At 40.8% G+C, this 25,368-nt stretch overlaps 2 protein-coding genes across 2 annotated transcripts in view; one reads left to right on the forward strand and one right to left on the reverse strand.

Annotated features, from left to right (window-relative positions):
* The window catches only part of LOC140331860 (NACHT, LRR and PYD domains-containing protein 3-like), a 45,026-nt gene extending 32,801 nt beyond the window's left edge, over nucleotides 1-12,225 (forward strand). The window contains exons 13-17 of the mRNA XM_072413194.1: nucleotides 1,313-1,554; nucleotides 2,489-2,617; nucleotides 3,899-4,040; nucleotides 6,542-6,592; nucleotides 9,382-12,225. Coding sequence (XP_072269295.1) covers nucleotides 1,313-1,554; nucleotides 2,489-2,617; nucleotides 3,899-4,040; nucleotides 6,542-6,592; nucleotides 9,382-9,641 — 824 coding nt within the window. The 3' untranslated portion in view covers nucleotides 9,642-12,225. The remainder of the gene's footprint in view (nucleotides 1-1,312; nucleotides 1,555-2,488; nucleotides 2,618-3,898; nucleotides 4,041-6,541; nucleotides 6,593-9,381) is intronic.
* Nucleotides 12,226-24,047: 11,822 nt separating this feature from the next.
* Nucleotides 24,048-25,368, reverse strand: part of LOC140331861 (cytochrome P450 2C29-like) — a 16,144-nt gene continuing 14,823 nt past the window's right edge. The window contains 2 exon segments of the mRNA XM_072413195.1: nucleotides 24,048-24,298; nucleotides 25,025-25,166. Of these exon segments, the coding sequence (XP_072269296.1) occupies nucleotides 24,102-24,298; nucleotides 25,025-25,166 (339 nt within the window). The 3' untranslated portion in view covers nucleotides 24,048-24,101.

Consider the following 25,368-nt stretch of genomic DNA (forward strand, 5'->3'; position numbering starts at 1 on the left):
CATGAGCGTCAGTACGCCAGTTGCTACCATTCAGTGAACCACCCGCGCTATAACTATCTGTGATATACAGAACGTCTCCTCCTCCTCCCTTCTTTGCACCATCCTAGTAGGCACTCTACTCTTCTCAGCAAGGTAAAGTTAGGTTACATTTTCATTTATTTCATCTAATTGCTTTTGTATTTATGTGTTTTAGTATTAAACAGTGTTTAAATTATTTCATACAGCCCCATCAGTGTATAATATGCCAATAGCAATAGGATTTTTTGTTTTCATGGGAACGATTAATCATTTTGCTTTTATTTCTTATGGGAAAAATTTGTTTGGTATAAGTCCAAGGATCTGGAATGGATTAAGGACTTATACCAAGGTACCACTGTGTATCAAACATAAACATTAATATTCTGCTACATGGGCAGAAAGATTGTAATCGGGCCAACAAACCTTTGGTCCAAATAATGCTCAATTCTCACAAAGTAAGTAGACATTTAGCACCCACTGTACAGGTTTATGTTATCATCCAAAAATAGCAAAACGGCTAGACGCGGATACAAACAAACGATGGAACAGTAAATTATCATCGGACGCGTTTTGCCCTCGTTAGGCTTCTTCAGGGGTAGCTGTGTGCTTTAATATATATGCCGTTCAGTTGTATTTATAAGATATATGAGATAATTAGACGGCATATATAATAAAGCACACGGGTACCCTTGAAGAAGCCTAACGGGGGCAAAACACGGGTGATAAATCTGAGGGCACTTTAGGTAGAATACAACTTCAGGACAATAACAGTTGTTGGAAAAACTATTTTAATAACTCAAAAAAGTTAACTCAGCATATCCAATAGAGAAGAAGCTAAAGAATTTGTCAACTAGGTTTAATAAAAAAAAAGCTAGAAGCATAACGGATGTGGTAAACTCAAGTACCCACAATAATTTATTTCACATGGAAATTCCATGTGATGTCTTTGTTTAGGGGATGGGGATGTCTTTGTATATTGTTAGTTTCCTTTAAGTGTTTACCCTACAATAAGTGGACCTGATTTATTAAAGCTCTCCAAGGCTGGAGAGAATACACTTTTATCAATCAACCTGGGTGATCCAGCAAATCTGAAATATATTTCTTTAAATTAATTTGCCAGCAAATGTTTTGAATCCTAGACCATATCCATTCCAGGTTTGCTGTATAACCCAGGTTCACCAATGAAAGTGTATCCTTTCAAGCCTTGGAGAGCTTTATTGAATCAGGCCCAGTATGTTACAAATTCTGAATATTCTCTATTACACAGGTAAGATGAACTCACTGATTAGATGAGGCAATTTTAAAGATGATAAAATGAAAATAATTAGCCCAGCAACCATTACACCCTCTCATCTTGTGCTGAAAAATCCTTCCTTTTCTGGACTCATTTCCCTAATTTCAAAATTGTGGAATCGACCCATTCCTTTCCAGGGGAAGGTTCTGTTATACAGCAAGGTTGTTTGTCCAGAAGACATCAAATACATGGAGTATAAATTTCATCTTTATGTGATCCCAAAATACCATCCTGAGATATGGGTAAGCTATGGGTGGAGAGGAGTCCTTATTTTATTATCTCATTACCTTCCTTGGATTGGTTGTTTCTATTACACTACTTTCTTTTTATTGGCTTATTGCTATAAAATAGCAAACCCATATTATTCACAATAGTGGTGGCTGAGAACAATAATTACCAATGTGCAAACACCAGTAGTAAATCAGTCTAATAAGGAAATGTGTTTAATTCTGATAACCTTTATCATGCTTTAAGGGATGTAGCCTCTAGGTGACGCTATAGATTGCATAATATTGGTGTGAGCCAAGAGAGGGGCTAAAGTGCCGAATCTAAGCTTCTGCCAGGGAGTGGTCCTTGAGCCCACCAGGGTGGGCAGAACAGAGTGTGGTACAGAATCACTAGGGAGGAGAATAGTCAAGAAAGGCAGAGGCGAGGCAGGCAGCAAGCATGAGAGGTCAGGAACAAAGCCAGGGGACAAGTTACAAGAAATCCAGGAAACAGACACCAGAAACATGGCGGTCACCACAGACACAGGGTACACAGGATGCAACAAGAGGCACAGGTGACACCAGGGAACATAGGAGACACAGGATGCATGGGAGAAATGGGGGTCGTCGCAGACACGGGGGAACACAGAAACAGAACAAGGGAACAGGCAGGAAAACAACAGCCTGGAAGACAAGGGGTTAGAGAAAGAGCTGGACCGGGAAAGCACTCGATCAACATACAGTTGTATTGGAAATGCTCAGCAGAGCTAGGGGGCTCAGCACTAGTAGGGACATAGCCAAGGGCAACTAATAGGCTATTTCCTGGGATGAAGCTGATTAAATCTGGAACAGCAGGCACTCCCAGGCTCAGAATTGCACCTGCGAGACTGGCACCTGCAGCAAACTTTATTTTTTGTGTTCTGTCTTCTATCATTCTTCACTTCTTACTTGATTGTCTGATGTTAAGCAGAAACTTAAAGAGCTGAAGGAAAGGTCTGGATTCAAGGACATGGAAAAACCACCTGCAGTGAAGAGCAAATTATATACCAAGACAGAGTACACTGTCAAAGTTCAACCCATTGCAAATATACTGCCAAAGGTAAAATCCATATATCTACACAGGGTCATAATAAATACATCTGTCATATGTAAGTGGTAAAAAGTTTCACTGAAAAAAAAAAATGCTTGATTATGGTCAAGGACTGGAGCAAGGCTTAGAGTTTTATGTCTCTAAAAACCAATGGGAAGCATTGAAAAGCAAGAAGAAGCTTCTGCTGGTATAGGCAAAGGCAAACATCAAGCCAATAGACACCCAACACCGAAGGGCAAAAGATTAAGTATGTTGAGGGAGAAGTGTAACAGCGGAGGACAGCCAGTCAACCAACAATCACCACTGGAGCAACTGCGGTACTAACATCAGGGAAAGGTGAACAGAAGAGGTGAATGGGGTAGGGGGGTTGGCCAGTCAGTCAGCACTCATTACTGAGACTAAGCACATACATAAATGATCAATATGGGAGGGGTACAATGGGGAAAAAGCCAGCTAGATGAAGCTCGCCACCAAAAGACTTTGGCATGTGAAGAGCTGAAAGTGAGTAGAGGAGCTACAGGGAACAGCTAGATGATAAACACTGGAGTGGCTTGGACAGTGTGAAAAAAAATGATGGCATCATACAAGTCATTAGTAAAGAGAAATACGTCCCCTAAATGTAAACAAGTCAAGTACATCAGGGGTCTGGTACACCCTTGATATCTCCAAAGCAGGACTTGTTACAGACAACACCATTGTAATAGGTATAAAGTGAAGTAAAAAAAATAATAAAATAAATGCATGTGTGCACACATATTTGTGGCACTTTCATAAAATGTACCAATAGTAATGTGTTGGACTTTTTTCCATGGGGTTTGTGTGTATTTATTTTTTAGCACAACAGCCATGGTGTTTTTTTTTTTCAGGTACAATATTGACCCACTCAGATACCTTCTTGCACAGAAAAAAAGGCATAGAAACAGCAATATTTGCATGCTTAGCTTGGCATGGTAAAATAGGAGCTCCCCACACACACTGAACATCAGGGAGATATGATTTCTGTAATAGTGGAAAGAAACCCCGGGCTGAAGATCATTTAGATCCCGACAGTTTCACAAGTGTCATATTCCTGGTCCCTCGTTGTACTCAGTGGTTTCATTCTCTTCGTCTCTACAGGCCACAATAGTTAGTAGAAGTTTGAGGAACCACACGGTGATCATTTCACATATCCGTGACATAACCAGCAGGAACAGCAACTATTTGAAGCCTCTGCTGGGAGCATTTGATTTTAATCACTGTAACAATAGTCTTATACACAAGAATAAGTATTTTTATTCCATATTTTTCTAGGACCAGGAGCTTGACCTCAGTGATAACATTGAAAATGTTTCTCATTTTGAAGTTATTGTGGATAGAGGAGCCAAGCAAATTTTATTTTATGTGTGTCAATCTGGGAGTAAAGATCTAATCTGGGAAGGTTATATCACAGAAGGTAAGTACTATTACTTTATATTATATATTATATTACTTTGTAATGCTGTGAAAAGATCAGCTGAGCACTGTATAACATTATTCATAGGTCTGTCATAGAGTATGATACTTTCTGCCCATAAAATCAAAATAGGACAATACGGATAGATTAAAATCAGGGATGCATCTCTTGAATTCACATTGTCTGAAAATGGTTTTATATTGGGGCTTTCATTGTAAGGCACCTCCGATTTACATTAAACAGCAGTGGTCACCAACCTTTTGGATGTCACTGACTATTAAATTTACAGACTTCGCACCCCACATGCGTGGGGAGCCGTATGTCGGAGTGACTGTAAGGCCCTGGTCAGTACCAATATTCTACAGATACCAGTCCCCCAATTTAACGCCGCACCTTCACCTATACAGACCCTGCTCAGCCTCTTGGACTGGTTGCGTCCCCCAGCACTCGGTTGCCCCCAAGACTTAGTGCACAATGGATGGTGTTTGGAGATAGGCTCGCAGCTGACCAGGAGCCCACAGATACAGAGTACAGAATTATCAGGAAATCCAAAAACAAGGCGCAGTCCACACACAGGAAATCGGTCCACAAAGCGAGGTACAAAGGGAAGGTCAGAAGCTAAAGTCAGTCCAGGCAGAGTTCAAACGAAATGTCAGGAACAGGCAAAGGTCAGTAACTTGTAAACACTCAAAAATCACTCCAGCACAGGTAAGCCCAGCAGACGCTATAACAGACCAGGCCAGGTAGGTTTCTACAGGTAGCCCCCCATCCCCCCTGGCAGGTAACATGGGTTTACCTGAAGCAACCACCTGGACTTTACTATTGCACCCTGCAAGGAGTGATGGGTCAGTGACCCAAGTAACCACCCAACTACTTTGTTGCAAGAAGGTCAACAGGACACAGTCCCCAGGGTTTCCCCATAATTGGGTGACAAGGATCACATGACTTACATATAGGAATAGCTATCAGGCAGGAACACACAAGGTAGTTAAACAGGCCAAGGTCCGAGCAGCGGGCAATCACAGACGAGGTCAAGGTCAAAAAATCCAAAAAAACAGAACCGAGAACACAGTGGCAGAATAGTGGAACACTAAGGATCTAGCAATGTGAGCCTGGAACAAGGGAGGATTAAGGGAAGACTAGCAGCCAATAGGAGGACAGGACTAAATTCAGGAACCAATCTGCTGCAGCACATTCTCCAAAATCCTTTTTAGCTGGGCCCAGCCTCATGTCTGTGCAGAGGATGCAGAGAATGGTGGAAACTTCACAGCTAAAGGGAGGCTGGTGATGCTGCAGTATGCTTCAGACTATCTGCGGTGGATTGGTAACATTACGCCCCATCCTTTAGGGCAGCCTCTGGATTGGGTTTTTCAGAATGTGCCTGATAACACCCTGAAAGCAACCTCTTGGCCTGGACATACCTGGATGGAACCCAATAATTATCTACTGGGCCAAAAACTATTTCTACAACTACTTAAAAAATGTATGGACAAGCATGTAGTTGTAGTTTAAAAGTTCATCAAACATCTTCCAAAATAAAGACTAATAAGTCTTTGCAGTAAATTTTGTATCAATTTACCAGTCAGAGATTGGTGGTAAATCTGTGCTTGAAGAGATGTTTTAGCAAGGCAGCTACCAGACAATTGCTTTAGACATGGATTTACTACCACTGACTAGTATGATTTCCTAAATTAATATATAAACTTTTTGAATGATCTGTCTGTCTTTTAGTGTGTCATGAGAGGCATAATACTTCTTTTTTTTTTTTTATCACAAAATTTACTTTTGCACCTGAAGGTGCTCAGTTTAGTAAAGTGGACCAAATCACATCAAAAACAATGCAAAAACTTGCCAAACTTATACTTTTGGCAGCCAGAAATACACCGGCCAAATCATGGAAACTAAATACAATACTCATAGAACCACTATTTGGTAAAATGAATTTGGTGATGGTAAAGGACAGGTTAACACATACACTGAATAACACCCTAGACAAATCTAATCACATTTGGGAAACCTGGGTGCATTACAGATCTAACTGAATACAAGGTCTCATTAATTTTTATATTATGAGGAGTTAGTCTTTCCCTCTCCTTCACCTATTTCCGCTCTGTGTTTGTTAATCCTTTCCATGTTGTGCTGAGACTACTGTTATGTTTTCATAAGATGTTATCAGGTGAAATTTTACCCATTCTATATTGTCTTGATTGTTGTTAAAATTCCAAAATTTCAAAATGTGCCTTTGTTATTTATACAATGTAAAGTTATTATTGTTACAAGGCGTGTCCGATTGTTATATATGTATTTTATATGTGAAAAGTTCCAATAAAAACATTGAAATACAAAATTTACTTTCAGAGCTGGGGCGTGGAAATTGGGTTTTAAGTGAATGCGAATGCCACCTAATACAGATGGAAGGAAATTCTAACTGTACTTTATTTTGAATGTATACTTTTTATGAGTATAACAATTTTTTTATTTTAATAATTTGTTTTCTTTAGGGGAACTAAAACAAATGGAGATAACAGCATGTGCATCTGTCAAGAAAGTGGGTATGTTACTTTTACTGTGTGTCTCCTTTCCTCTACAAAGTCCACTATGGACGTGGTGCTGTGACTTTCATTGTGTTGTCAATATGGCTTCTATTCATCCTAAAAGTGGATCTGCTGTCTTCTGAATTTTCACGTATATTGATGGTGGTTAATGAAAGTGAGAGAGAGCCATAAACACAATTAATAACATGTATTTATATAGCACCGACATATTACACAGTGCATTACAAAGTCCATAGTCATGTCACTAACTGTCCCTCAAAGGAGCTCACAACCTATTGTTGCCTAACATAATCATATGTTATTATCACAGCCTAAGCACATTTTTTTGTTTTTGAGAATTCAATTTACCCATATTTTTTTGTGTTGGAATGTGGGGGGAAATGTAAAGAAACCCACACAAACATAGGTAGAACATAAAAACATCATGCAGATAGTGTCCTTACTTGAACCTGTGACCTACTATTGCAAATGCCGACATGCTAATCATTGAGCCAGCGGACAAGGATTTTTGTTTAGTGCAATGATCAATTCATCTTAAGGTCCGTGCACAAACCGAGACATCCTACAAGGAAATAGACACACATATAGTCACAAAATAGAACCTCATACAAGGAATCTGACTTCAGATGTGCCCATCCCATAGATACCTAGATGCTAATACTTATTTGCTTTATACACAAACCAAGGCATTGTACTAGGAATCAGGAACCTATTACAGTGGAACTAATATCCCACTTTAAACACTTGGTGATCAGGCAGGTTGTTGTTGCAGAAAGAGCGGGTGATGTCCCTGCAATAGCTGCTCTAAGCTCTTCTAAGCTGCCAAGGATACAAAAAGATGAAGATGGCAGCACCCTGAGGATGGCGACAGGTGAATATCGTGGGTTTGTCTAAGCATAAACCAAAACTTGTAATATAAGTAACATCTTGATAATGTCAATTAATTTTTTATTACTATTTCTTTGATGTAAATACCAGAAAGTAACTGGGATTATTTACACACGAAGCTTGGATAGAGAGAAGCATTTTCAATATCTGAATTTGCAAAATATTTGTGGTTCATAATGAGTAGCTGGGGGTCAAACTGGGAACTCTGCTTTTACTTCCTCCTCATATGATGTCCCCTAAATCGGAGAAACATTCTTTATGTCAGTGCCAGACAGGCCTAGCCATTAGAAATGTCCCAGTCTACAATGTGGGACAGTGGGAAGAGTCCCAACACTCTCTACCTACCCTACCTAACCAATGGTTGGTCTGCCCCTTTCAAAACTAGAACACCTCCCTACCGTGGTTTTGTATTTGCCACTCAGAAATAGACAACAATTTCCTCCAGGGTGAGAACATGCTTTGAGTTTATTTTCCAAGTAACTTCTATAAAATGCAGCCACCAGAATCCACCATCTAGAACACAAAGAGCTGAATCTAGGATGCTTCCTGGTGTTTTCTAAGGTATCTTTTATACATATCTATAAACATAGAGCATGGTTATGGCACTGGCATACAAATCCTCACTGGTGATGCCCAGCTGAAAGCCAGTACACCTAACCACCCCACCAACATTCTATTTCTTCATTTTTGCCAATGCATGTTTTTTGTTGGCAATGGGGACACAAATATCTATACTGGCACATTTATAGCACACCACTAATATAGCAGCTACAAGGAAATTTCTGTGTATTTTCTGATTACAACCAATGAGAGTCTTATGCCCCCAATGATTACTGCTTGCATTGCTATGGGCTGTGTCTCTGCTGAGGACATTTCTTTCTTTAATAACAGTCATTACAGAACAGGAAGTGAGCCAAACTGTCCCTGACAGGGACCTGACAACCTGACAAAGGTTGAAACTACAGTAGACATTCGAATTTCTGGACATCGATAATCAGTTTCCCAGCATGAATTTCAGATTTCATATTCAATAAAGGGACTGCGGTACCATATTTGGCCACTAATGTTTTGGCGCTGTTCTGCAGAAACATTTGCTTGCTAAACTGAAAACACATTGAAAAGTCCCTTCCCCCTGGAACAGTGCCAGATGTCTGCGGTGCTGCCAGAGGATGGCGTGTGTAGAGGTAAGTATTAAAAAAAAAAATCAGGTGCATCAGTTCCCAAGGTTGACGGATTTTTAAATGTCAACTGTATTTCTAGGATTAGTTACATAATAGGTTAGGTTGAAAAAAGACTTAAGTCCATCAACTTCAATCACTAGGGAAAAAAACATATCCCAGATATAAAACCCTATAGCCATAGTTGGTCCAGAGGAAGGCAAAAAAAATCCTGGTACAATCTGCTTCAACAGGGGAAAAAAAAAATTCCTTCCTGATCCCATGAGACAATCGGATGTTCCCTGGATCAGCAGTCACTATTATTTTTACTTTAAAGCCTTAATCCCCAGTTATATTCTGTGCTTCTAGAAATCATCCAGCTTTCTCATAAAGCAATCTATAGAACTTGCTGAAACTCCTTCCTGAGGGAGACGATTGCACATTTTCACAGACCTTACAGTGAAGAATCCCTTCCTTATCCGCAGCTTAAACTTATTTTCCTTTAGACGGAAAGAGCGCCCCCTTGTGCTTTGTAATGATCTCAAAGTGAATAATGGGGAAGAGAGTACTCTATATGGACTGTTATATATTTATACAGGATGATCATATCTCCCCCTTAAATGTCAAGTGAAACCAACAAAAATATATTTTCCCATTCCAATGATTAAAAAAGTGCAGCATGAATGCAGAGAAAGCAGCATGTACTGAATAATAGCTGACATATAACTATTTCTATTACAGGTCCTGATTCACCAATAAAACACTTTGTAGACAAACATCGAACAGAACTGATCAATGGCGTGCACCCAATAGAACCTGTTTTAGATAGGCTCAAAGATCAGGGACTTTTACCTGATGAGCAGTACAACATTGTGAGGAGTAAGCCAACCCCTGAGGAGAAGATGAGAGAGCTCCTCGGTTTTGTTAGAGGTTGGGGAAATAAGGACAAGGACACATTGCTCTCTATTCTGAAGGAGAACAACAAGTCACTCTTTAAATAATTAGAGTGGAATAATGGTTTGAATAAGTCACACATATTCCTGGAGCTTCCGCAAAGACAATGCTCTAAGACATGAAGCTCACACAGCTCTAAGACATGAAATATATTGATCACTGATGTCCATGCTTCGTCCTCCCACAATAATCCAGCAGCCACGATCTAGCTTGGTGGTACTGGCCCAGGGATAAATATCCTCTAGATTGCCAACTGGCTGATGGTAAAATGGTTTACTGGCCAGTTAAATAAGCTATGCTGCACCACTTAAAGTCTTTACACTCCTGGGAAAAGTAAATGAGCTAAAGGTGGCTACAGACATTAGAGAACATCCATCATATCCAGCCACTCATGGTCTGATTAAGGAATGTTTGTAGTCATTATACCCTGCTGGCACTTACTTGGTCAAATTTGTATCTGCCAGGATAGATCTGTCACAGATCAGCAGCACTGCTGACCTGGTACTTGTAGTCCTCCTGATATTGTCTGATTAGCAGCAGCTGTTCCCACCTTGCTGTAGCTGCTCTGCTGGCTCTGGACTTAGGAGCGTTGCCGAGCCCTTTCTGCTATTGATTCTCACCTGTCCTCCTAGTCCACGTCCAGCTAGCCTGTCCGTCTCCCTATATATGCTGGGCTCAGTCAGACATCTATTGCCTCAGCAATAGGTGTTACTACCTGAGGTTCCTGTGAGCATTCAGATTCCAGTCCTGGTTTCCTGTTCCTGACCTTGGCTTGTCCTGACTGTGCTTGTTCTCTGCCTGCCCTGACCCGGTCCTGTTTTCGGTTTTTGATTCTGCCTGACGATTTTGTACTTTGCCTTTGGTTATCTCCAGCTGTCAGATGCTACCTGCACGGGTAAGTCTGGGGGCCGCAACCTGGGTGCCGTTCGCAGCAAAACCCAACACCCCTTGCGGGGGGTGGTCGCCGGGCGGTACCTTAGGTACCTCTGATATCACCTCAGCTAACGTGCTGGTAGCACAGAGGGTCCAACTCCTGTTCAAATGTCTTTATTATGACAAGATCTCCAATTCCCCAACCAGCAAATGCATTTCTACCTTCTCAAATCATTTCATTCTAATCTAAGTGGCGCCTATTTAATGGATATTATATATCCCACACAGTGACCTATCTCTGTTTATACACTCTGCCAACATGGAGGAAGAAGTCACTGCCGATAAACCTCAGGGGGTAGAGTCTCAGACCTATAACCTAAAAGAAATATTCTAAAAAAGGATGTGAGCTGTTGTATGGTATCAGTATAGGAATACAGTTTCCACAGGATTTACATAAAGCCTATCTGTATTCCCATAATAGAGAGGTACTGATAATTGTGATTCAAATTTCAGCCACATAAAAGCACTAGAATTAAAGCAGCAATAAATGTATCACTTTCACCCATCCCATAGCACTGAGCTGAGAATGTCACTTTGTCCAGACTGCAGTTATTCTGTACAGAAGTTTGGTATCGGTGCGGAATTGTAAAGGTGTCCAAAAGTGCCAGACAGAACAAAAAATAATGTGACGGCTTTTGGGACAAATCATCAGGACAGAGTTACATTCACTTGTTGGTTGTACTGATGGAATGGGGGAAATCATTTTTTAATATTAGAATAATCATCTTTATTATTGAATAATGGAATGAAAAATGTTTTGAATGAAAATCTTTTCTGTCATTTGTGTATAGATATCTTACAAAGAATGTCTTTATTTTTGTATACCTTTTGATATTTTTATACATATTACTCAATAAAGAACTGAATGTCCCAAATGTTAATTCACTTTGTGCCTTGTCTGTAAGCTGGGTGGGATTTGGGAAGGTAATTTTGGCCTGATGGGGGCTATTCAGTGTAGGTAAGTTCCATTTTAATAAAATTGTGAAATGATTTGTAGTTTAGTAAATGTTCTGCTATCTTTCTAGATTGGTATTCGGCCTTTGCAGTAACAAAGTCAACAGTTGTACACTGGGAGTTTTATCTAGGTGATGTATTTTAAAAAGCTATTTCTGTCACAGCTGTCACCCCTCATGCAGTAGCCAATTTCTGTTCATTTTGACCTGGAAATTTTTTTATAGGTTATAAAAACTTTCTTTTACTGTTCTGAATTCCTCCTTTACCCCCGACCAAGAAAATGCTTTACACTTTCTGGAAAACTTCACCGATCCTAGAAACCATCACAAAGCTTTGTAAGTTCGTACAGGAAGTGAAAAGAGAGCTTGAACCGTTTATTGTATCAAAACTTTGCTCTTCAGTCTCTGTAGTGATCAGTAGAATTAGGAAAAGTGAGAGACAGGCTTTTTTACGGCACAAGATATAATGATAGATACAATTATTTATGTAGCAAACACGTATGTGGTCTAAACTATACATAGCTCTACTGTGCTAGAACCTCTGATAACGAGATTGTTCTAAGCTATAATGTAAGTCTGTGATCAGTTTGCAAGAATGGGGCTGATATGGAAAAGGTTGACATGGCTCGGTTCCCGACGCGTTTCGCCCATTTAGGGGTTCTGAGAGTACAACACTAGGGTAACAAATAATACAATACACAGGTAAGTACTATAGAGCGTATCACATAAATAAGCTTAAAGCAAATATTATATTCACATTGCATATCCATGTTCAAGTGTACCAGGATTTCGTGTGGTAAAAAATGGACTTTTATCTGTCAGTGACTGATCTTGGTGACTATGTATAATGAAAAACAGATTAGTGTAGCTGAACGGTTGTGTGGTAAAGACTCTAAATGAGAATACAAAATAATATAATTACTGTTAGATAAAAAAGTGTACTGTTATAAGTTCCAATAAGGACAACTAATATAGTAGGAATCCTTACTTATACGCTAGCTGCAGTCAGAAGGAATATGCTGGTAATGCTCTGACGGTATTTGGAGAAGTGATAGAGATATTAACAGTGTCAGACATCTTCATTGAGAGACCTAAAATGGAGTTTATTTATGAGGGAAATTACGATAGCAAAACTTATAGGTTGTAAGAAGACTGTTTTTTTCTACTTTTCTATTTTAAGTGGTAATTCTCTCAAACAAGACCTCTTATCAGTGGGGACTGTGACGGCTCTTAATAGTAACATGACAATAAAATAGAATATATAGGGTATACGTATATATAACTCGTAGGTGGTATGTTGGAGTTTTATATAGATTAAAGGACGTACCTCCGGGTTATTGTTGGTGTACTCGAGAGCTTAATTTTCCATCCGGAAACTAGCAGTGAGCAAGATGCTGTATTACAAGATAAAAAGATAGATTATACAAAGTATCAAGAGATGTCATAGATATTTAAATAAAAAGTGAATTGTAATATTTTATATGTCCACTAGAGGACGGTCTCCGGGCTGATATTTGGTGTTTGCAATGAAAAACATTATTCTTTCCTCTATTTAATAACAGCAGATTGGAGCACTGGAAATGAGGGGGGAGGACAAAATCACATTGTTCTGTTAAAAGGAATGACTTACCGGTACATTATTCCATTGGGGTGTAGTGAAACAGAAGAGCTGTCCGCTGGGGACTTCCAGCCACATTCTGGAGCATTATGTGTGTATTTATTACCTCATGCGCAGTACAATTGATGAGGTTGGGTAGTGTGGGACTTCCGCCTTACTTCTGGGTTTGCTCTTACTACAACGGGAGTTGAAGTACAGTAACACCTCTTAGGAGGTGCTAGTTTTCATGCCAACTGGAAAAATCAAATGTTATGGGCCAGATTTGTTAACCCCCTGACTTTTAGGAAATCTATTCCAGGCCTTCCAGGATCACCCAGCTTCACTGATGAGAGTGTATCCTCTCTAGTCTTGAAGAGCTTTAATAAATCAGGCCTTATGTATCCAGTACCGCCTTCACTGGCCCAATAGTGAAACTAGAAGAACTTCCTATTTGGTCAGTCATGGGCATCAAAACTCAGCCGACCGGGGCGGGGGGAGGGGGTTTGCATACCAAGAAGAATCGCTGGCATGCTAAACCCAATGCGCTCATAACAATGGGCGTTCTTGTCCTCCTGTAAGGTTAGGTTCTGGAGGAGTTAGTTATCCTAAGGGAATAATTATACATTAAAGTTCCATGCATTATGAAAATGATGCTCAAGATAGAGGATTTACCCCCCACCCAGCGGTAACCCAGAGTGTGACTCGGGATAAAAAAGACGCTGAAAGCAGTAACCCAGAGTCACGCTCAGGGTAGCTAAAACAATAGAAAACAATAGTAAATTGAGCCTTACCTAATCTGACGGCACCCTTCCCCCGCGATCCCCGTGTTCCGCGTCGTCTGCTACTGATGAGTCACTGGGAAGTTCCCAGTGACATTGGTGCGTGCCGAAGTTTCGTTTGGGGCGTGGCAGGAATTTCAATTTCAATCTATTTGTATTGCTGTCAATACAAAATAACTGTATTGAATGCAATATGAATGTACCGCTTGAATTTACCACTTTTAGACATATATATCTGGACAGAAATTATCCGCCCAAGAGGTTAGATAAGATAATAGGTGCTAGGGGGAGTGAATAAGTGAGGTGTAAATTGTGAATTTATTTAAATGGATGAAATATGCTGGGGAGAGGAAAGTGTGAGACATATTTACCTATATGTATAGTATAGATTCGAATCGTATAAAAATCAAATCTGGCATAGTATGCTCTGGCCTATTTTATGCTATGTGACGTCCCTAGTAATGCCAAGACTCAGATACATGAATACAGCAAAGTTTCATTTAACACAAAATCTTATTTCATGATTACTAGTAAATGCCATATAGAGTAATCCTTATTACAAACCATATCATAATTTGCTTACAGTTACTTATATTTGATTGATATAGTTGAATATAACCCCCATAAAAAAAGAGGATTTCACGTTCTGTAGTTATTAGGTCAACAATACTCAAAATACAAAAGGTTAATATGCAAGAACAAAATGTTGTAAAGGAGTTTGGGGCATTCTAAGAACTCTTAACTTTAAAATATCACTTCTAAGTGTTTCTCACTTAGTGATTGTGATATAAAAAGGAGAGTGAGATACATAGTTCACAAATAGAAAGAATCTATAGTGCCTAAATATCATATATAGGAGTAAAAAAGTCTCACAAAGTTTAGAACAGTCTGAGATCTATCTCATGTAGAAAATGTGAGAGGTAGATATGATTATTGTATGATGTTTGTGTATCTTTGCCTTAATGCAAAAAATGGCTAGATAAAGATGTCAATCTTTGATGTACTTTGAAACATTTCCTAGGCAATGATAAAAGACAATAGTGGAAACATATAGAACGTAACCCAAATACTGCTAATAACATAGCACGCACACACATACAAAATTGGTCTGAAAGACTTCCCCTTTTCCTCACAGAAATATCTATCATTAAAATCTTCAACACTTATATATTAAAGGCTCTTACCCCTAAAAAGCAAAAAAAAAAAACAAACAAAATAGAGCCCTTGGGCATCTCTGTAAATATAATAGAACACTCGCTATAACATTTATAAAGCCTTGGCAGCAATATATCAAAAATATAAAAAGTTACAATATCACACAGCCTATATATCCCCATCATTCACTCTCAATGATAACTTGGATATTCAAAGGATAACATTAATATTTACTTATCTAATATAGGAATGTATCTCACGTAATATAGACACTTCAAGTTCAGGGCACAAGATTACCATATTACCTCTAAGGAGAGATTCCTTTCTGTTTGAAAAGGAATCTTTTTTCTAAGCTATGTCCTAATTATTTTGTAGCTCTGTCCATCAGTCTTTGTTGTTTGGTCTCTGTTCCTGTGAATATTTGGGAAATTTGCTAGGAAGATATATCTTCCTGTGACTCCAATGGTGCCATTTCCCAATTTGATAAAACATGTCATAAAACATTAAGGTACTCATTTATTTCAACTGACCTAAAAGCATGAGTCTGACATTTGATGATCCTTATTATGCAAAGTAGCCGGGTATGCTAATGTAAGTTGAATCTTGTGATAGAAAAGTTCTGAGCACTAAAACTTTTACGTTTCCGTGACACTTCAACTAAATAATCTGAAAAAATTAACAGGGAATGTCTATCCAGAATTAAGGTCCGTTTAGCTCTATATGCTTGAATAATCAAAGTACGCTCTGTATAATCCAGATATTTTGCTATCACAGGTCTCGCTCTTTTGATTTCATTCCGGAAAGCCCCCAAACAATGAGCACGTTCCACTTTAAATGCATATGGAATACCTCATAAATCTGGAATAGCACTTGCACAACTTTGTTGTAATTGATTTTGTTCAACACTTTTCGGTATGCCTATAATTCCTAAATTATTTCGCCTGGCTTTGTTATCCAATTCATCCAATTTAAACGACACATTAGCATGCTTCGGTTTCATTGCTGCCAACTTAGCATTTGCTAAAGTTAAGTCATCCTCCAATGTTGAAATACATGTTTCTGCTGAGGTTAGTCGTATAGATTGAGCTTTTAAATTTTGCCTCAGGGATTGTACTCCTTTCTGAATAGCTTTATCTATTGTTTCCTGCAGCGTAGGGGTTAGAATGGCCGCCATTGCATCTGCTATTTTAGAGCAATCAGGCATACTAGTATTATTATCCTTATCTGTAGCATTAGAAGATTTGTAGTACATTGTAAATTTCAAATTGTAGGAGTGGCTTTGGAGTTTGCAGAAAAATTCATTTAGCTGTGATTCAGAGCCTGTCTAAAAGATGACATTGTCATCTATGTACCGCTTCCAAGTACTAATAAACTGTTGGTAAATACGTAGTTCAGGGTTTATAAATAGGTTGTTTTTCCAATCTCCTAAATAAATATTGGCGTAAGACAGCGCACATCATGTGCTCATTGCCACTCCTTGAATTTGAAGGTACACATGGTTTGTAAAGGAGAATATATTTCTTGTTAAATGTATTCCAGTAGGGAACATAAGAATTTATTCAAGGCTACGGGTAGTGAATATGAACATTTTTACGGATAATGTCTATTCCTTTTTTATGTGGAATACTGCAATACAGTGCCTTAACGTCTATGGTAACTAATAGTGATTTGGAAATTATATATGGAGGTTTAGAGTGCACTTTAAAGGTTCGATTGTGTCTTTTAAGTGGGATGGTGGATTCAATACTAGTGGCCTTAAATAGGAATCCACTATGTCATGACTATGGATGTTGTACAGCGCTGCATAATATGATGTCACTATATAAATACTGTGTAATAATAATAACTTACTAGAATTTAAAGCTATAGATTCAATCCCTGAAATTATAGCGTGGCCTGATGGATTCCATAAGTCGTTATGTACCTTCAGGAGGGCGTAAATGTAGGAGTGATCAGATATTTGGTGTAGAGGTAACTTTTCGTTTTCAAGTCAATGGTGCCTCTTATGTAAGTGTCATTTATAATTGAATAGTATGAGGCATAAAAGGTGTCAATAATGTTAGAGAAATTTCTTTGTACCACTCTGTGTTATGACTAATTTTGTAACAAATCTGTTTGTAATGGGGCTGATCTAAAACTGCAATATTTCCCCTTTATCTGAGGGATTTATTGCAATATGTTGGTTTCTTCCAAGGTTATTCCAGGCTTTACGAAGGTTAGGATTAACATTTTCAGTTTTCTAATTTTCCTGAGTGACCAAATTGGTGAAGGATTGAATATGAAGAAATTGTGTTATTGATGGAAAAAATGTAGTTTTGGCTCCCCTTGTGGGAATGGATGTCTTTTAATCATCTCCATTTGGTGGAAAGGGCATAGCTGAGGCGTCCTGATTGTCTAAATTATTCTCCTCAAAGAGTTCATGTAAGATTTTAGGATTCTTAAAATCTTGTTTGTTAAAAGCAATAAATTCAGGTGGCACAGTGAATTTAAGTTGTGGTTGTGATTTGTCAAACATAACTTTAAGGGTGAGGTTTTTACGGAAAAGGTGTATGTCTTTTACTAGCTCAAAATTGTCTAATTTTGTAAGCAGATCATCCACATAATGCAACAAACAATCTGGTCTTGTGAATCATGGCAATACCTTTGTTAATGCTTGAAAAAACACTGCTGGACTAAGATGTATTCTTTAAGGCAAGTGAGTAAACACATATGGCTAATTTTGAAAAGCAAATGTTATATTTACAACTCTTTGCTAAAGTATTGAAAGAATCCATTTGTAATGTCTAATACCTTAGCCTTTGCATTTAATCAAGACATAATATCTGGAGCAAATGGGGCACAATCAGGAGTGGGTTTATTCATAAAATCCACTAAAAACCTGAACGTATTTTGGTCACCTCTCTTGGCTACAACCCATAGTGAATTATTCAGTTTTCCTTTCTATCCCTTGTTGAGAAGTTCTTGAATGACCATCGATACGGGTTCAATTTATTCAGGTGAAGAACTTATATTGTTAGATATCAACAGTCACCAACCAGTGGAGGAAATTTTGGTGGTCCGTGGCTGTGCACCATGTTCCCTGTACAAATCGCAGGTCTAGAGATGTGGGTGGGTTGTGTCTCTGAACACAACCCGCATGCTCTCATATGGCAGGCTCAGACCAGCGAGTTCTGGCGGGTTCTGGCATCATGATGTCACTAAAGGGCATTGTATATGATGTCCTATTCATGTACAAGTGAAGGGCAGAATATATGTAATATATGTCATTCATCTGATGCTATTTTGGAGTTTGAGACTGCCCAGAAGGCTGGAGGTGGGGTTATCGTACGGTCTTAGTTATTTAACTCCATATGTATGACCATATTTGAATGTATGGAATGGTATATATCATATTTTACCATATTGTAAGATGTCATATCCATCGGGCGACACCACATACACATATTTACATATTTATTGTATCCTTGTTAAATTGCTGCTGTAACGTTTATGAAGATTTTTAATAAATATACAAGGTTATTTATAATACAGAAGAAGACAATCCTGTTCCTAATATGCCAAAATAATATTTTTACTTTTTACATTGAATATGGCCAGCCATATTGAAGTGCCCAATTTTGTTAGAGGGGGTTAATTTGCATATTTCCCTGAATTAAGTGAATAAGATTTTGGGGCCATCGAAGGACCTAGAATCAGGAAGAAAAGAATCCAAACAGATGGTCCAGAAGGACAGATAGGTTCAGAGGAAGGTCCCGAGTTTTAGGCTCAGGTATTCCTGCACCATGACTAAGTACCACTGCTCAGTGTCATTGGCAATTGCTGCATGACTGGCAGCTAGCTCCCACTGAAAAAAAGCCTGCATAGTTTGGCTTAGACGACCTCTACTGCTGCTGCCACCCATGCCGCTTAAAGCAGTTGTTTGGCTCCCATGGCTGGTGGAACTGCCATAGGGATCCCTGCTGCTGCTGCAGGCAGTCAGAAAAGCTGAGCACAAGTCCCTTACAAGCACTTCTTGGTAGTGCTGCATTTTAGGTCCCCTGTATTGGGGCAAGATCAGTTGTTGTATCTCAGGCTTGTAACGTGGATCCAGTAATGTAGCAATCCAATAGTCGTCAGTCTTTGGTTTTATGTGTTGTGTTTTATGTGTTGTATGCGTGGATCTTTGGCTTTGCACTCCTGCATGAAGAATGTCATGTGGTTCAAACTACCCACAGCTGAGGTAATTCTGAACCCACACTCCTGTGGGTCGAACAGCAGCACAGGGTCCTCCTCCTCCGCCTGGTATTCCCATCCACGGAACAAGCCACCTTGTGTTTGGGTGGATGGATGCCATGTACCCTCAATATCCTCCCCTGCCCCTTCCTCCCATTCTCCAATGCCTGCAATGTCCTCCTCATCCTCTTCCACCTCCTCCTCTTCCTGGATTGGTGGTGCACTATGCATAGTAGGCACGCATGTCCGAGAGGATGATTGAAACGTCATCTCTTGATGCAGCGTCCGCTCTGTGTCATGTCCGAGATCCACCATCATCTGTTCCAGCAGGCATATGATGGGGATGGTGTCACTGACACAGGCCTGATCTCTGCTGATCATCCTGGTGGCCTCTTCAATAGGTGACAATACAGTGCACAAGTCTTCAATTTGCAGCCTCCCCGCAGGGCTGAAAAAAGGTAATGTAGGTATACGTCTGAAACGAACAGACTATGACACGTAATTCGCCACCGCTTTCTGTTGTTCAGACAGCCGCTGCAGCATGTAAAAGGTGGAATTCCAATGTGTGGCCACATAACAAATTAACCTGGCAGGTTGAGATTTCGCTGCAAATCTACCAATCTGGCACTGGCTGTGTACGACCGGCCGAAATGCGCTGACAACTTTCTGGCTTTCAGCAACAGCGGCTGGAGGCCTGGGTAATTCATAAGGAAGCGATGTACTATAAGGTTCATGACGTGAGCCAGGCAAGGTACGTGTGTGAGTTTCCCACAACGCAGGGCTGCCAGCAGATTGGCCCCCTTGTCTCACATGACCTTGCCTGGCTGCAGTCTGTTGGGAGTTAGCCCTGCTCCCGCAAGGCACTTAGAATGGCTGCGACCATGTGGCTGAGGGAACCCAGGCTTCACAATCTCAGGATGCGTGGCAACGTTGGAATTGTGCACCGGAATAGCAAACTGCAGGTTGTTGCTGGCGGTGAACAGATGCTGCCGAATGGGAGGTGCTGGTGCTAGGTCCCCATGGCAAAGTGTCCCTGGAGGAAGAGGTTGANGCACAAGATTCAAAGGAGGAGGTGGAAGTGGAGGTTGAGGAGGAAATTACATGGCGATGCGCTCTGGGTGGAGGTAGGTATGCAGGCCTTGCTGCAGCTGCATTATCCTCTGCTGCCACCAAAGTTACCCACTGAGCTGTATAGGAAATATATCTTCCCATTCCATGCTTGCTCGACCAACTGTCCGTTGTCAGGTGCCGCAGGGCCATGGACACATTGCTCTGCACGTGTTATTGCAAAGCAGGAACACATTTTTCTGCAAAGTACTGTTGCTTAGGCATAACGTATTGTGGGTTCGCGCAGAGGAATGCGTAAAGTAACGAATTGGAGTCCACCAGCCGGTGGTGCTGGTCCTGCCTGGGCCTGACTGCTAGCAATGCCACAAACAGCAGCCGATCTGCGTTGGAGCTCCTGCTCACCGCTGGTGGAGCCTGAAAAAGGTAATGCTCGGCTACATGCGCCACTCAAATTGCTGGCAGCAGCACGGGTAACTTTGGTGGCAGGAGGAGGAAAGACAGCGGAGAAAGATCGAGCAGTTTGAGCTTGCTGCTTGGCCGGAGGTGGTAGCACAGAGCTCTGTACTTTCACCAGGTGTTCACGCCAGGTTACCAGGTGGTGGCTTTTTAATTGTGTGCTCATGCAACTTGTTCCAAGTTTGTTTGGGTTTTTGCAGATGACCATAGTGTTGTCATCGCTATGGGCATTAAAAAATGCCCACACTGGCGAACATCTAACTGGGCCGAAAGGTGCTCTGGAGCTGGTGCTCGTGGTGCCGGCCCGCGGTTGTTGAGGCATAGCTGTGGTGACAGCTTCCGACGATTTACGTCTATGACTTGCCTAACTGGTACTTGAAGAATGCAGAGTGTGGGTAGCTTTTACCCTCTTCCTCCCTCTCCCCCTTTGAGGGCGCTCAGCAACCTCCTCCTTCTCTTCTTCCTCCTCCTCCTCCTCCTCTTCTTCCTGCCTATGATCTCTTTGTTCACCCCATGTCGGATCAAGGACATCATCATCATCATCAGAAGGGACAGTTTCCCTATATGTGCCGAAAGGAAGCTGTGGCATTTTGGCACCAGTTTGAATTGGCTGGTCTGGCTCAGAGTGTTCTGGTAAAAAGTAACTGGGGGGAAAGCCTGTGAAATGACTCTCTTCGTCAGATGACTCAAACAACTGAGCATCTAGCTGCGCTTCTCCAACCCCTCGGTGGGACACCTCTACTTACTGCCGTACACATGACTTTCCTGCCGCTGATGAGGAACTAGGAGGAACAGGTGTATCATGGACTGTTTGGGACACCTGTACGGCCTGTGTCTGGGAGTGGGATGAAGAGGGGGTACAATCACTTGACCCAGGCTGGGTCATGTACTCCACTACGTCTTGTGCCTGGTGTGGCAATAATGGACGCCCACCACCAACAGCAACGCTTCTTGTTCTTGGGTCTGCAGCTAAAAACAAACTCATACTGGTTTGCTTGCCACCCCTGACAAAGCTGCCCTTTCCTGTGGCTTAACGCCCTGCAAAATACTTTGTAGCTAATATGCTCAATTTGTACAGTAGTTGAATTATTTGATTGGGGGGAGGGGGGGTTTGACACAAAACATGCAAGTGCGCTGTGTTGTATGCAGCACTTTCCTTCAGTGGTAGGCTTGTAATATGCAGCACAGTATACAAACTATATACTGCAGTATACACTGCGTCTGTGTGTCTGTCTCTCAGTACAAGTGTGATACTGTGCACGCAGTCAGCGAGGGGACCCTGCCTCTGGCTGTGTGTATGTAACACACTGACTGACTATCTATCTATCTATCCATCCATCCATCTATCTATCTATCCATCCATCCATCTATCTATCCCTCTATCAGTGAAACACTCTTCCTATCTGAGTACAGTAGATTTCAGGACGGCACAAATACAGTACAATCCAACAATCTATCTCACTAATTATGTCAGTGTGACACAGTCTAAGTAAAGCACGTTATTATTTTTTTTACTTTGACAAAGCAAGCCAAGCAGCACAGAAAGGTTGTGATGCTATCAGTAAATCTCTGTCAGGAGTGGTAAATGCAGGCACGCCCGGCCTTATATAGGCCAATGGCTGCCTGTGTGGCATGCAGTGACAGCCAATCGGCTACCTGCCACAACAAACATGGAGGGGGGAATCCCTGCTCTAATTGGAGGGCCCTAGGCATCATGGGGGAGGTCCCTAGGCATTGTGGCAGGGTCGAATTCAGGGATTCAAATTCAGCAAAATTCGGGTCAGGTCCACCCGAATTTGAACGGTCATATTGCGATCAAACATTAGGACGACCCGAATTCGAATAACAACACTATCTATAACTCAACAGAATGGCGACTATTCATCGATAGCTCAAAGCGGAGCCTAAAGTATGTCCTCCCTCACAATGGCAATATATTTGGGTCAGTCCTGTTTGGCCATTCAGTTTCTCTTTGGGAAGAATATGCAGACATAAAGAGAGTCATTGAGTTGTTACAATATCACCAACACAATTGGGTCATCTGTGTTGACCTTAAAATGGTATGCTTCCTTCTTGGTCAGCAATGCAGATACACCAAGTACCCCTGTTATCTGTGCATGTGGGGCAGCAGCCCTCATGAGAGGTATTGGGGGGAAAGGAATTGGCCTCCAAGATCTGCCCTAAAACCAGGAGATCCAAACATTCTACATGAGCCACTTGTTGATAGAATATTATATTCCCGCCTCTGCACATGGAACTGGGTCTGATGAAGCAGTTAGTTAAAGCTTTGCCAACTGAAGGAGAATGTTCCAAGTTCCTCATGTTGGCATTTCCTAGCTGTCATATGAAATAATAAAGGCCGGTGTATTTGATGGTCCACAGATTCTGCAGCTCATCAAAGATGAACATTTTATCAGGACAATGTCAGAAGTCAGAGAGAAGAATGCTTGGTTATCATACAAAGCCATTGTCAAGGACATTCTTGGAAACGCACGAGCCAATAATTATACAGAAATCGTCTAGAAACTCTTGGAGAGATACAAAATGCTTGGTTGCAATATGAGCATCAAGGTGTATTTTCTGCATGGCCATCTTTCTAACTTCCCGGAAAACCTTGGTACAGTCAGTGATGAACAAGGTGAATGATTCCCCCAAGGTTTGAAGGTCATGGAAGGACGGTATCAGGGTAGATGGGATTGTACATATGATGGCTGACTATTGTTGGAGCATCCGGCGGGATTGTCCTAACACTGAACACTCCCTCCTTACACTGGGAGTCATTAGAGCAGAGCACTCATTGGTGAATCATGGGAAAAGAAGTCCATTTTACAGAGAGCTAGAAAGAATATTGGAGGGTTATTTACTTGAGGGATGAGAGAAGAAATGTAACTGGCCTGGCACTGCTCCCATCACCGGCACCAGATCATTGAGACCATTACGGGGTAGATCAATCTGCCGCTGTTCACCCCTAACAGATCCCCTAATCACCTTTGGAAGAACCTTAAGTATAAAGCTCCCACACCCCCCAATTTTCCTCCCAATTCCAAAACTTTTCTTTATATTTCATATGTACACACATCATATACTAAGTTCTGTTTTCTCTTTTTTATTGTTAAATTTATTGGTAAGCTTGCAGGTAAACCCCACCATCCCAGTATGTATATATATGTATGGTCTTAGGAATAGTCTCTGATTTTTATTTGACAAGGCGGTCTTTTTATACACATAGGTATACGAGGGGTTGTCGTTATTCACGTACAGCTATTTATTTGGTCATATATAGTGTTACTTGATACATTCCATATATATATTGAGAAGTTTCATATCCATATACTTGGCTTGGATTATTACAGATTACTTGGTGGGCAATATTCTTGGAATGGCGCACAGCTCAGTATTCACTATAATGTCAGTTTTGTTAGCATACAGCCATTTGGAATCATGTCGCTCAGCTCCTGGAGGCAACTTCAGGGTAAATTTCTGCAGCAGAGCGGAGAAAAGAAGGAAAATCTCCATTCGAGCCAAATTCTCCCCAGCACAAACACGCTTACCTACAGATGAAAAAGGGGAGAATTGAGGGTGAGGCAGACGGATAAACAATTATGAGCAACATGACTGTTCATTCCATTGTACAATATGTTATCAAAATTTGATAACAAAAAACAGAAAAATTATAGAAAAATGTCTGAATTTAGAAAGGGATGGTGTTTCGGTTTATACATCCACATAGCAGAATATTATTGACAGTAGGGCAATGGGTTTGTTCAGACCAAGTAAGTGCATTAAGGGGAACTTCAAAGAAAACAATGTAAGTACAGGAAACATTTATATAATTATTGATATGTGTATTGTCTAAATAAATAAAAAATGAGTGCGGTGCCTCCTAATATTAAAACCAGACCCTTTCACAGGTCTGGGACCTGGTAGAAAATGAGTGAGCAGCAAGGACATGAGCCACCTTCCTTCTACCCATAACTGGTCCTCCAAGGCTTAGATTGCCAAGGAAGGAGGGGGGAAGTGTGTGACCCCCTTCTTTTGGCTATTAAATTGAATATTCTCTGGAAAATAATATCAGATTAACTGGCAACAAAGGATTTTCAATGTCCTTAGAATACTACATCAACACCAGAAGGAGGAATAGAAGCAACTGGACCGTAATAATGTTCTAATCTATTTTTAGTTTTCCCTGAATTGTTCCAATTTGAGAAGCCAGAGACGCAGAGATCGATGCATGCCACCCTAGCTAGGCTCTGACAGAATAATTCCATGATTCTTACCTGCTGAGAATGGCATGAAGGCCCCCCGATAGAGAAATTGTCTCTCCCCATCCAGGAAGTGCCCAGGGTTGAACTGTTCTGGTGTCTCCCACTGCGAGGGGTCATTAAGCACCGATGTCAGGAATGGGGTGATCGTGGTACCCTGATAAGGAAAAGAGAACGAAAGGTCTTCTTTAATTATCAATGCAAACTTTTATAGTCACATTGTAGTCTGTTTTTCCTGCTAATATTATAAAAATCAAAATGTGAGGTTATGGTGAGTTTACCACTTCATCGTGCCAGGGAACACTGCCTTGCGGGGTAGACAGTACATCCAGCCCCACAGAGAATGGGGGCAGTAGTGA

Source organism: Pyxicephalus adspersus, chromosome 5 (genome assembly GCF_032062135.1).
Source record: "Pyxicephalus adspersus chromosome 5, UCB_Pads_2.0, whole genome shotgun sequence".
Classification (NCBI taxonomy): domain Eukaryota; kingdom Metazoa; phylum Chordata; class Amphibia; order Anura; family Pyxicephalidae; genus Pyxicephalus; species Pyxicephalus adspersus.